The sequence below is a fragment of the Oncorhynchus clarkii genome, chromosome 18 (genome assembly GCF_045791955.1).
Source record: "Oncorhynchus clarkii lewisi isolate Uvic-CL-2024 chromosome 18, UVic_Ocla_1.0, whole genome shotgun sequence".
Lineage (NCBI taxonomy): Eukaryota > Metazoa > Chordata > Actinopteri > Salmoniformes > Salmonidae > Oncorhynchus > Oncorhynchus clarkii.
This window is the reverse complement of record NC_092164.1, coordinates 51380055-51393858: the sequence shown is the minus strand read 5'-3', so window position 1 is coordinate 51393858 and position 13804 is coordinate 51380055. Positions and strand designations below refer to the sequence as shown.

Here is a 13804-nt window from a genome sequence, read left to right as displayed (position 1 = left end):
ATTCCAAACTTAGAAAACAACTGTTTCTGTTCTGGTGTCCTTGGCCAAGAAGTGGAGTTTCATATCTTCACTGCAAACCGGCACTTTTTTTCCCCTCTCTCTCTTTCTTTATCTCATTACTCCTCCGTTCTCCCTCCCTTCCTGTCGCCCCCTGGCTGTTTTTATTCCAGCTGCGCAGTTCCCACCATATGCAAGCGCCACACACACACACACACACACACTCATTGCACCTAAAGAGAGACAGACAGGTCTTGTTGTAAAGGGGTTGGAATGTGCATTTATTCAAATGCACCTTAGAAACGACACATCATCATCATACAGCATCATTATCACTCATTACTCTCACCAAACAGAGGCATCAGATATAAAACAAACTCAACTGTTGCAAACACACACGTACACACTTCACACACTTTGCCAAAGCTGGTGCAGGTGAGATGTGTGTGTGCAGAGCATAGCGTAGTTATAACACAATCTATTGGGGGGGAAACTAAAACAATGAACTACCTGATAGTGGCACCAACATTTAGGTAAATGTTGCATAGGAGACAGTGTTGTGAGTGGGCAGCTGAATGACTAGATGTGTAGTATTGTACTTGATTGGCTTAGACAGCAGAGAATACAGGAAGCGTTTGTACACATGACAATAAGGAATATAAACAAAGTTTTAGCACCTGAATCATTTGGCAAACCGTTACTAAAACACACACGTTAGCTGGATAGTACGGAACTTGCATAGATGGTCCTGTAGAAGCAATTCTGCAATCACCTGACTGCATCTATCATGGTGTTTGTTAATACAATAAATAACATTTTTATAGTACTGTAATTGTGCTCTATAAGATATGTTGGTGGGACAGAAGATTTGAAATTGAAACCGTTTGACCCACAGACCATAACTAACTATTAAGCGGGGATAGAACATAGATCCAGAGATCATATTCAGAAAGAGGAGAGTTTGTCACTAAATCATTGTCAGGCACTTATTCTCTCACAGATGAAAAAGGCAACACCAACAAAATGCAAAAAAACACCATCTGAACAGTTAACTCAATAATAAAATAATAAACACATCAGTGATGCCAGAGCAGGTGAACAAAGGTACATCATCATCATCATCAACAATAAAAACACATCAAGCTCCTCTGTTTCCCAACTCCAGTCCTCCAGTAGCGTTACCCTCAACAGCACACGTTTTGTTGTAAAACTCACCATATTAAACTCATCCAGGGCTTGATGATTAGTTGACACGTATCAGATGAGTTTGTCCAAAGCTTCAAAGAAAATGTTTGCTGTTGGGGGTACTTAAGGGCTGGATTTGGGAAACTGCTCTACTAACAAAAACGTGGGCCTTTGTCCTAATGCTCTTACATTGCTCATCTCCTCAAAATGTATTCCTCCTGCTTTCCTATTCTCCCCTCTCATTCCCTCCCCATGCCAACACCAGACTGCTCTGGTCACCGAAGACGACAGGTCAAAGCTAACTAAACCACCATTTGATTCTCAGCCCATTACTCAGAATACACCCTGCCTCTCTCTTTGGTTCTCTATAGACATCTGACCAACTCTAATTCTATACATCTGACCCTTTGCCATCTCACCCCGCCACCCTCCAACAATATAATCCCTCACAAACACAAACACACACACACACCCTCCTTGTCTTATATTGCCATCATATAAGCCCCCTCATACACACACATACATACACACACACACACACACTCTGCACCCCTCTCTTATAGCTCATCGTGTGTGGTCTCGTCGGCCTTCAGTTTGAACTCGTCCTCTGTGATCTTTCCGTCTCCATTACGGTCCTGGTTAGAAAACATGTTCTCGATGATGCGATATGCGTCAAACCCAGGGGCCAGACGTCCTTTACCCTCGTTCACCTGACGCAGAATGTAGTCTGAGAACTGGACAGAAGGATGGGGGAGGGAAAGGGGTGGGTGGGTGGAGAGAGAGGGAGGGAGAATTGTGAATTGGTTAGCCAGTTGCCTCGGTTAATCAACTTGATTGTCTCCTCTCTTCCTGAACTGATCAAAATTAACTGGATGGGTGAAATACAAAACATTATTTCTGTAGGGCTTCTCTTCCACCATATTTGCTTTCACTTGTCTTGCGTTTACAGATCAGTGCAGATGAAGGAGAGGAGGCTATTTAAGACTACTGAGATGCAGCCATACGCTGTCCAGTTGTCTTCAATCAGAGCAGATAAAAAATAGGTGAGATGCATGAGGACCCACAGTGTCATGTGTATGTCTATTAGTGTGTAGCTGAGGGTGGGGTTTAGCTGCGATGCGTACCTCTGAGGCCAACACCTGTAGGTCCTTATCTGCATCCATCTCAGTGAAGAGGTCAGCTGATACGTCCTCGTTCCAGATGAACATGTAGCCATCAGGAAGTCCCGCCTCCATCTCAATCATCTCGATGTCGAAGATCAGGACAGCACTGGCCGGCACTTCACCATCTATAACACACCAATGGACATGAATGGGTTAATAACAGCAAGTGGACAAGTTTGTGTGTGTCTTTGTCTATGCCCATGTTTGTGTGTGGGCGTGTGTGTAACTCACCCACTCCCCTCTCTCCGTAGCCCAGATGAGGAGGTATGACCAGGTGTCTTCTCTCTCCAACACACATCTCCTTCAGCCCCTCCTCCATCCCTGGAACCACCTGGTTGGCTCCCAGCACAATGTTATACGTCTTCCCATAGTTATACCTGGAGAGAGCGATTGTTAGAAGTGTGTGCGCGTGTGCTTGCATGTCCAAGTGTATCTTCCTACTCACGTGGAGTCGATGAAGGATCCATCCATGAGTGAAGCGTTGTAGTGGTATTTAACAAAGTCTCCTTTCTTAGCCAGAGTCTCACACACCACTGGTTTATAGTTGGTAGTGATCACCACTGTGTCTGATGGGTTGTGGAAGTCTATGATATGGATATCAAACACCAAGACAGCAGAACCTGGGATCTTAGTACCTGGTGGGGGAGAGAGGAGGGGGCGATGATGAAATCACCTTTCTATAAATGATGGTACACTGAAAACCTCAACACATACCACACACAAATACACTATTTTATACATACCTGTGCCCTCCTCTCCATATCCGAGGTGAGGTGGGATAATGATGCGTCTTTTCTCTCCGATGCAGACTCCGATCAGACCCTCGTCCATCCCACCAATCACATAGCCCTTACCCACGTAGGTGTCATATGTACGGTTACGGGAGTAGCTGAGAGGACAATAATCATATATGCGGTTACGGGAGTAGCTGAGAGGACAATAATCATATGTGCGGTTACGGGAGTAGCTGAGAGGACAATAATCATATGTGCGGTTACGGGAGTAGCTGAGAGGACAATAATCATATGTGCGGTTACGGGAGTAGCTGAGAGGACAATCATATGTGCGGTTACGGGAGTAGCTGAGAGGACAATAATCATATGTGCGGTTACGGGAGTAGCTGAGAGGACAATAATCATATGTGCGGTTACGGGAGTAGCTGAGAGGACAATAATCATATGTGCGGTTACGGGAGTAGCTGAGAGGACAATAATCATATGTGCGGTTACGGGAGTAGCTGAGAGGACAATAATCATATGTGCGGTTACGGGAGTAGCTGAGAGGACAATAATCATATGTGCGGTTACGGGAGTAGCTGAGAGGACAATAATCATATGTGCGGTTACGGGAGTAGCTGAGAGGACAATAATCATATGTGCGGTTACGGGAGTAGCTGAGAGGACAATAATCATATGTGCGGTTACGGGAGTAGCTGAGAGGACAATAATCATATGTGCGGTTACGGGAGTAGCTGAGAGGACAATAATCATATGTGCGGTTACGGGAGTAGCTGAGAGGACAATAATCATATGTGCGGTTACGGGAGTAGCTGAGAGGGCAATAATCATATGTGCGGTTACGGGAGTAGCTGAGAGGGCAATAATCATATGTGCGGTTACGGGAGTAGCTGAGAGGACAATAATCATATGTGCGGTTACGGGAGTAGCTGAGAGGACAATAATCATATGTGCGGTTACGGGAGTAGCTGAGAGGACAATAATCATATGTGCGGTTACGGGAGTAGCTGAGAGGACAATAATCATATGTGCGGTTACGGGAGTAGCTGAGAGGACAATAATCATATGTGCGGTTACGGGAGTAGCTGAGAGGACAATAATCATATGTGCGGTTACGGGAGTAGCTGAGAGGACAATAATCATATGTGCGGTTACGGGAGTAGCTGAGAGGACAATAATCATATGTGCGGTTACGGGAGTAGCTGAGAGGACAATAATCATATGTGCGGTTACGGGAGTAGCTGAGAGGACAATAATCATATGTGCGGTTACGGGAGTAGCTGAGAGGGCAATAATCATATGTGCGGTTACGGGAGTAGCTGAGAGGACAATAATCATATGTGCGGTTACGGGAGTAGCTGAGAGGACAATAATCATATGTGCGGTTACGGGAGTAGCTGAGAGGACAATAATCATATGTGCGGTTACGGGAGTAGCTGAGAGGACAATAATCATATGTGCGGTTACGGGAGTAGCTGAGAGGACAATAATCATATGTGCGGTTACGGGAGTAGCTGAGAGGACAATAATCATGTACAGAATGAAACACGTTACAAACACAAAACCTTTGCCTACATTTCTAAATCTAAGTAACTCTAAGTTGTAGATTCTAAATTCTACACCCTATTCAGTCTGAACTTAAATTTACTTGTTTAAAAATAATAAGATAAAAGTGCCATTTTTATTCTCCTGGTTGGATTCATTCAGTAAATCTTGAACTCATTTGTCTATCTAGTTTAGTTTAAGGTTACTGCCACCATGAGGACAAAATAAGAATTACAAATAAAGGGAAAACAATGCCCAAAGGCAATAAGGGAGCATTTTCTACATACACATTTATGAAGTCACACACACTCTCTTTATCGCTCTCTTCCTCACCTGGAGTCGAAGAAGGTCCCGTCCAGTAGTGATCCATTATAGTGGTATCTGATGAAGTCCCCAGCAACACTCTTCCTGTGGCAGGGTTGAGGTATGTCCTGGTTGATGATACTGACGCCATCTTTAGGGTTATGGAGGTCCAAGAGGACTACATCAAACACCAGGGAGGCCTGCTGTGGGATATCACTACCTAGAGAGGGATGGGATGGATGGATGGAAAGAAAGGGGATGAGAGATAGGAGGGTTAGACTAGGGTTATGTAAGTTCAGTAGGACCACGTCAAACACCAGGGATATCACTACCTGGAGAGACGGTTACACTGATGATGCCATCTCTGGTCCAATAGTACTAGAGAGGCCTGGACTGGGATAACACTCAGAAACAACTCCATTACCCAGCAGCACCTACTAACCATCACCGTTTGATCCGTATCCTAGCGATGGGGGCATGGTGATGATGCGTTTCTCCCCGACACACATGCCCAGAAGCCCCTGATCCATGCCAGCAATCAGCCAGCCAATCCCCACATAGGTGTCATAGGTACGCATACGGGTGTGGCTACAGGGGGAGGGAGACGGGAGGGAAATAGGGAGAGAATGAGAAAATACTTATTAGAAGACCACAAACACAGCAGACATTTATTTATTGGAAATCCTACAAATGTAACCCTCCTCTCCTCTATCATCTCCTTCCTTGCAGGGCCTCTCTTCATCCCTCTCCCTGTGCGTGTAGATGTCTTAGTAGTGTGTAGTGTGTGTTAGTAGTGTGTAGTGTCTGTTAGTAGTCTATAGCTTGTGTTAGAAGTGTGTAGTGCGGGTTAATAGTGTGTAGTTTGTGTTAGTAGTGTGTAGCGTGTGTTAGTAGTTATAGTGTGTTAGTAGTATGTAGTGAGTGTTAATAGTTGTAGTGTGTGTTAGTAGTGTGTAGTGTGTGTTAGTAGTGTGTAGTGTGTGTTAGTAGCATGACGTGTGTGTTAGTGTTTTGTCGTCGACAACTTATCTCGTGTCTCACCTGGAGTCGAACAGTGTTCCGTCCAGCAGTGTTCCGTTGTAATGATAACGTACGTAGTCTGACACCTCTACCTTCCTAGAGCAGTTCTCAGGGGTGTAGTACGTCTTCATCTGAACCACATCATCAGGGTTCCACACGTCCAACAACAGAACATCAAAATGGAGGATCGCGTCTGAAGGGATTACATCACCTGGAGGAGTAAGGGAGGATGACATTAGTTACACTTGTTCTTTCTCTCATTCTGTCTCTCCACTTTCTCTCTTCTTTCTCTCATTGTTAAACTAGACAGATTAACATGGAATTATCTCTATGAAGAAGGCAATTAATCAGAGATTATAAACCATATATGCAACATACATTGTTATTAGGGAGGGAAGATGAGAGGAGGCGAGAAGGAGGGGTAGGGAAGTTGAGGATGGCTGTGATTAAATCCATACTGGTGAGTTGGCAGTTGTTCCTTTTCTCCCTCTACAAAGTAGATACCTACATTTATCACTCCATACATGCCACTACATCCTTTCTCTCTCTCCATCTCACTTGCTCTCTCTCTTTACCAGTCCCTACATTGCAAGTAAGGCCACACATTTCTGTTTTAATCTCTCCTCATGCAAAATCAACCAGTCTGCTTGGTGACCTCTTTATTCACACAAACACACCCTAATACATACAAATACACACACTAATACACACATACTAATAGCACAAACACACTCCTAATGCTGTGCATGTAACTGTGGGTAATGCCGGCGAAGCCACCGGTCTGGGCTGTGATGTCTGTCTCACTCTGAATGAAAGGCACTCCTACAACACTAAAGCAGAGTTCACCTCTATGTGTCAGTTGAAGAGGGTCAGCAGATTAATCTGTCTCCAATAAGGGTTTGTTCATGTCAAATGCGGTGACCTCACCTGGTTTAATTGATGCCTCTAGAGACAATACCTCTCTCATCGTCACTCAATGCCTAGATTTACCTCAACTGTGTTCACATCCATACCTTTGTCTGTACATCATGCATTGAATCTATTCTAGCACTCCCAGAAACCTGCTCCTTTTACTCTCTGTCCCGAACGTACTAGACAACCAGTTCTTATAGCCCTTAGCCATACCCTTATCCTACTCCTCCTCTGTTCCTCTGGTGATGTAGAGATGAATCCAAGCCCTGCAGTGCCTAGCTCCACTCCCACTTCCCAGGTGCTCTCATTTGTTGACTTCTGTAACTGTAAAAGCCTTGGTTTCATGCATGTTAAAATTAGAAGCCTCCTCCCTAAGTTTGTTTTATTCACTGCTTTAGCACACTCTGCCAACCCGGATGTCCTAGCTGTGTCTGAATCCTGGCTTAGGAAGGCCACCAAAAACCCAGAAATGTCCATCCCTAATTATAACATTTTCCGACAAGATAGAACTGCCAAAGGGGGCGGAGTTGCAATCTACTGTTGAGATAGCCTGCAGAGTTCTGTCTTACTATCCAGGTATGTGCCCAAACAATTTGAGCTTCTACTTTTAAAAATACACCTTTCCAGAAACAAGTCTGTCACCGTTGCCGCTTGATATAGACCACCCTCTGCCCCCAGCTGTGCCCTGGACACCATATGTGAATTGATTGCCTCCCATTTATCTTCAGAGCTTGTGCTGTTAGATGACCTAAACTGGGACATGCTTAACACCGCGGCCATTCTACAATCTAAGTTTGATGCCGTCAATCTCACACAAATGATCAATGAACCTACCAGGTACAACCCCAAATCCATAACCATGGGCAACCTCTTAGATATCATCCTAACCAACCTGCCCTCCAAATACACCTCTGCTGTCTTCAACCAGGATCTCAGCAATCACTGCCTCATTGCTTGCGTCCGTAATGGGTCTGCGATTCAAACGACCACCCCTCATCACTGTCAAACGCTCCCTGAAACAATTTATGGAGCGTTTGATAGGCCTTCCTAATCGACCTGGCCCAGGTATCCTGGAAGGATATAGACCTCATTCCGTCAGTAGAAGATGCTTGGTTATTCTTTAAAAGTGCTTTCCTCACAATCTTAAATAAGCATGCCCCTTTCAAAAAATGTAGAACCAGGAACAGATATAGCCCGTGGTTCACTCTAGACCTGACTGCCCTTGACCAGCACAAAAACATCCTGTGGCGTACGGCATTAGCATCAAATAGCCCCTGCGATATGCAACTTTTCAGGGAAGTTAGGAACCAATATGCACAGGCAGTTAGGAAAGCAAAGGCTAGCTTTTCAAACAGAAATTTGCATCCTGCAGCACAAACTTCAAAAAGTTCTGGGACACTGTAAAATCCATGGAGAATTAGAGCCCCTCCTCCCAGCTGCCCACTGTACTGAGGCTAGGAAACACTGTCACCACTGATAAATCCACTATAATTGAGAACTTCAATAAGCATTTTTCTACGGCTGGCCATGCTTTCCACCTGGCCACCCCTACCCTGGTCAGCCCCTGCACTCCCCACGGCAACTTTCCCAAGCCTCCCCCATTTCTCCTTCACCCAAATCCAGATAGCTGATGTTCTGAAAGAACTGCAAAATCTGGACCCCTACAAATTAGCAGGGCTAGACAATCTGGACCCTCTCTTTCAAAAATTATCAGCCGAAATTGTTGCAACCCCTATTACTAGCCTGTTCAACCTCTCTTTCGTATCGTCTAAGATCCCCAAAGATTGGAAAGCTGCCGCGGTCATCCCCCTCTTCAAAGGGGGAGACACTCCATACCCAAACTGCTACAGACCTATCCTACCCTGCCTTTCTAAGGTCTTCGAAAGCCAAGTTAACAAACTGATCACCGACCATTTCGAATCCCACCTTACCTTCTCCGCTATGGAATCTGGTTTCCGAGCTGGTCATGGGTGCACCTCAGCCCCACTCAAGGTCCTGAACGATATCATAACCGCCATCGATAACAGACAATACTGTGTAGCTGTATTCATCGACCTGGTCAAGGCTTTCGACTCTGTCAATCACCACATTTTTTTCGGCAGACTCAACAGCCTTGGTTTCTCAATGACTGCCTCGCCTGGTTCACCAACTACTTCTCAGACAGAGATCCGTGTGTCAAATCGGAGGGCCTATTATCCGGACCTCTGGCAGTCTCTATGGGGGTGCCAGAGGGTTCAATTCTCGGGCCGACTCTTTTCTCTGTATACATCAATGATGTCGCTCTTGCTGCTGGTGATTCTCTGATCCACCTCTATGCAGACGACACCATTCTGTATACATCTGGCCCTTCTTTGGACACTGTGTTAACTAACCTCCAGACAAGCTTCAATGCCATACAACTCTCCTTCCGTGGCCTACAACTGCTCTTAAATGCAAGTAAAACTAAATGCATGCTCTTCAACCAATCGCTGCCCGCACCTGCTCGCCTGTCCAGCACCACCACTCTGGACGGTTCTGACTTAGAATATGTGGACAACTACAAATACCTAGGTGTCTGGTTAGACTGTAAACTCTCCTTCCAGACTCACATTAACCTCTTTGGTCTAGGGGGCAGTATTTTGACGTCTGGATGACAAGCGTGCCTAAAGTAAACTAACTGTTACTCAGGCCCAAAGCTAGGATGTGCATATAATTGGTAAATTTGGATAGAAAACACTCAGTTTCTAAAACTGTTCAAATAATGTCTGTGAGTATAACAAAACTGATATGGCAGTTGAAACCCCGAGGACAAACCATCCAGAAAAAAAATTTCAGCCCATCATTGATTCCTATGGCTGTCATTTTTAATATGAATGGATAACCTCCCAGATTGCAGTTCCTGGGGCTTCCACTAGATGTCAACAGTCTTTAGAAAGAGTTTCAGGCTTGTTTTTCGAAAAATTAGCTTGAATTTGTAGTTTGTAATTTGTAGTGGCTCCCATTTTGGCTGTAGTGTTTGTTACGCGTTCTGGTGAATGCGGGTACTTTGTTGTTTATCTCCGGTAATGACAATAACGATTCTCCGTCTTAAATTTGATTGTTTCTTTACGTATTAGAGTACCTAAGGTTTGATTATAAACGTTGTTTGACTTGTTTGGTGAAGTTTATTGGTAACGTTTAGGATTCATTTTCTATGCATTTTGAAGGAGGGAAACCGGTGGATTATTGAATGAAGCGCACCAGCTAAACTGAGTTTTTGGGGATATAACCAAGGACTTCATCGAACAAAACGACCATTTGTGATGTAGCTGGGTCCTTTTGGAGTGCCAACAGAAGAAGATCTTCAAAGGTAAGTGATTTATTTTATTACTATTTTTGACTTTCGTGGCGCATCTGCCTGGTTAGAAAATGTTTTTAATGCTTTGTGGGCTGGGCGCTGTCCTCAGATAATCGCATGGTGTGCTTTCAAGTAAAGCCTTTTTGAAATCTGACACAGCGGCTGGATTAACAAGAAGTTAAGCTTTTAACTGATGTATGACATTTGTATTTTCATGAATGTTAAATATGACTATTTCTGTAATTTGAATTTCGCGCACTGCAATTTCACCGGAAGTTGTCGAGATGGGACGCTAGCGTCCCACTTATCCGCAAGAAGTTTTAAGCATCTCCAATCCTAAATTAAATCTAGAATCGGCTTCCTATTTCACAACAAAGCATCCTTCACTTATGCTGCCAAACATACCCTCGTAAAACTGACTATCCTACCGATCCTTGACTTCGGCGATGTCATTTACAAAATAGCCTCCAACACTCTACTCAGCAAATTGGATGCAGTCTATCACAGTGCCATCCGTTCTGTCACCAAAGTCCCATTTACTACCCATCACTGCGACCTGTACGCTCTCGTTGGCTGGCCCTCGCTTCATATTTGTCGCCAAACCCACTGGCTCCAGGTCATCTATAAGTCTTTGCTAGGTAAAGCCCCGCCTTGTCTCAGCTCACTGGTCACCATAGCAGCACCCACCCGTAGCACGCGCTCCAGCAAGTATATTTCACTGGTCATCCCTAAAGCCAATTCCTCGTTTGGCCGCCTTTCCTTCCAGTTCTCTGCTGTCAATGACTGGAACGAATTGCAAAAATCACTGAAGCTGTAGACCCATATCTCCCTCACTAACTTTAAGCATCAGCTGTCAGACCAGCTCACAGATCACTGCACCTGTAAATAGCCCATCCAACTTCCTCACCCACATACGGTTGTTTATTTATAATTTCTTTGGTCCTTTGCACCCCAGTATCTCTACATGCACATTCATATTTTGCACATCTATCACTCCAGTGTTTAATTGCTAAATTGTCATTATTTCACCACTATGGCCTATTTATTGCCTTTACCTCCCTTATCTTACCTCATTTGCACACACTGTATTAAGACTTTTTCTCTATTGTGTTATTGACTGTATGTTTGTTTATTCCATGTGTAACTCTGTGTTGTTGTTTGTGTTGCACTGCTTTGCTTTATCTTGGCCAGGTCGCAGTTGTAAATGAGAACTTGTTCTCAACTAGCCTACCTGGTTAAATAAAGGTGAAATAAAATAAATAAAAAAATCTCAGGCCACCATGCAGCGTACAGTAACATTAACAAGCAACACTTCCTGGTCTGTGATGTCACTGTGACCCAATTCAACATGGACCACCCACTTCCTGTCAAGCTTGCATTAATGCTTGGTGTTTATGAATACCTCCGAACAGTAAACACCAGCTTCTACACACACACAAACCTAAAAACACACAGATCCAACCACCCACACACACTGCTACCTGTGCAGCTGCACTATTAATCAAACAGACAAGAGACAACAATGTCTATAACCATGTTACAAGCTATATTATCAACTAAGTTATTAGCTATGTTTATTGTTACATGCAAAACACACAGGTTACAGGTAGAACAGGTAAGTATAAATATAGTTATTGATTGGTTATAGGGGAAGAGTTTAGATGTCTTTGCTCCCAAACCTCAATTATAAGCTAAAACTCCATTATATGATGTATAATAATGTTAAAATCTATGTTATGAACTTACCGTATCCTTCCTTCCCGTAGGCCAGTTGTGGGGGAATCTTGACCAGTCGTCTCTCGTTGACACACATCCCTACCAGAGCTCTGTCCATCCCTTCAATCAGCTGCTTCTTACCCACATACACATTGTAGGTGCTGCTGCGGTCATAGCTGCAACACACACAAGTTATGGGAGCTGCCAACATCTCAAACAAAAAAGACAGAAAGAAAGACAAGAAACAAGGGAAAAATGTCCATTCGTTCATGTATTCATTCACTCACTTACTTCACTGATTCACTCAGTCATTCAGTCATGTATCTCTCTGTCCAGACAGTAGTACTTGGTTGGCTGCGGTGAGACTGTGGTTACCATGTCGTATCACTAGGCCTAGCCTACTACACTGGCCAACTGTATCTCAGTTCTGCCACGCACATTACTTATTGGGCCTACTGGTCTCTTTCTGCCCAAGGGTTTACATTAATGAATTCATTCATATTTGTAGTATTTTGTTATTTTACATGATCACTCTGCTGGCCACACGTGACATACACTCACACACCAGATATGCTACCTGTGTGTGCATGCTCTAGAGTAGGCTAGGAAGGCCTACATGTGTACGTCCTTGCAGTTGGTTAACGAACCATATATTATCACCCGGTGTATTTAGTAGCAGAATATGACTGTTTACTCTGGAGTGAAAATATAGTTTCACTATTTATTTAGTTCAGACTTGGAGACTGCATGAAGAGTCTCCCTCTCTCTCAGTCAATGGGGGCTCTCGTTCTCTCTGCCTGCGTGGCTGTTTGGTCCGACGGGCTAATAAAACGCACGCTTAAATTTATTGACGTGCACGCTACTCTCTGCAACGTGAACTGCGTGCAGGAACTACAGGAGTGGAGAAGAGTGGAAAATAAAAACTTTCTTACCTGGAGTCAAATTTCTTTCCATCCGGGAACATGCCATTATAATGGTAGCGAACATAATCCCCTACTTTCACAGCGCGCACGCACTGCTCCGGCACGAACGTTTTCTCAATCACGATGTCATCTAACGGTACCGGAGGGGCGTCACAGGCGGCAAACGCCACCAGAACCGCCAGATATATCATCCCGTGCACGCACTGTTTCATCTTCACACGCCTCTCCTTTACCGACAAAAAGTAGGGTGGATAACCGTGACTTGTAACGGTTGTTATCGCTCTCTTTCTTTTCCCCCCGATTGTTCCGATTCCTCTGGTCTTCTGCTTCCAGTTCTTGTCTTCTTCCCTTGATCCCTGTCTGTTCGGGATTGAATTGAATGGGAGGATTTGGGTACCACGTATGGCGCAGGCGCAGTAGCGCACAACAGATATGTAGACGTGGAAACGCCAAACGGAGGGCCTATAGTCACAGCTAGAGACCAAATAAACTACATCCCCACCGCAAGACCAACAAACACAAACTACTACTGTAGAATAGGCCTAGTTTACATTCAGTCACACATGTACAGTCTATAGGGCTATTACGCAAGGCTTGGCTATGGCGTGGCGGTGGAACAGTGTCTGAGTTTTTCAGGGGGTGTTTCTGTGTGTGACCCTCTCTCTCTCTCTCTCTGGAATGTCTCGACGTGGCAGGGGAGGGGGAAGTCTGTAGGCTACAGAGTCAACCCTAATTAGTGGGTGATAGGCCTATACAAGAATATACACGTTTTATCTAACATAACCAACACGTTTATAAAACATACATAGCCGAACATAAATATAAAAAATAGACATGTTTAAATAGGTATAGGCAGCAGACTTTCAACTGCAGACTCTCTCCAAAGTCTACTACTGAACAAACAGTTTCACTAGGCTACTTCTCATTGTTGCTGCGTCAGATTAATCACATTACATTGTGTGGCCATTTGGCATCTAGTCTGGAGGG

The 13804-nt window shown here is 44.4% G+C and overlaps 1 protein-coding gene across 1 annotated transcript; it reads right to left on the bottom strand.

The window, feature by feature from the left end:
- Positions 1 to 257: 257 nt before the first annotated feature.
- LOC139373657 (FKBP prolyl isomerase 9) lies at positions 258 to 13499 on the bottom strand. The gene is made up of 10 exons (XM_071114464.1): positions 12827 to 13499; positions 11925 to 12070; positions 5972 to 6161; positions 5373 to 5518; positions 4961 to 5150; positions 3089 to 3234; positions 2791 to 2980; positions 2577 to 2722; positions 2307 to 2470; positions 258 to 1916 (listed from the first exon to the last, which is right to left on the bottom strand). Exons 1-10 carry the CDS (start codon positions 13027 to 13029, stop codon positions 1740 to 1742), a joined length of 1698 nt encoding a protein of 565 aa, XP_070970565.1. The 5' UTR covers positions 13030 to 13499; the 3' UTR covers positions 258 to 1739.
- Positions 13500 to 13804: the final 305 nt, after the last annotated feature.

Coding starts and splice junctions, on each gene's coding strand:
- LOC139373657 (XM_071114464.1), bottom strand. CDS start 13,029: ATGAAACAGTGCGTGCACGGGATGATATATCTGGCGGTTCTGGTGGCG. Junction 5,519..5,971: donor GGAACACTGTTCGACTCCAG/GTGAGACACGAG, acceptor CTCCCCCTGTAG/CCACACCCGTATGCGTACCT. Junction 2,723..2,790: donor GGATCCTTCATCGACTCCAC/GTGAGTAGGAAG, acceptor CGCTCTCTCCAG/GTATAACTATGGGAAGACGT.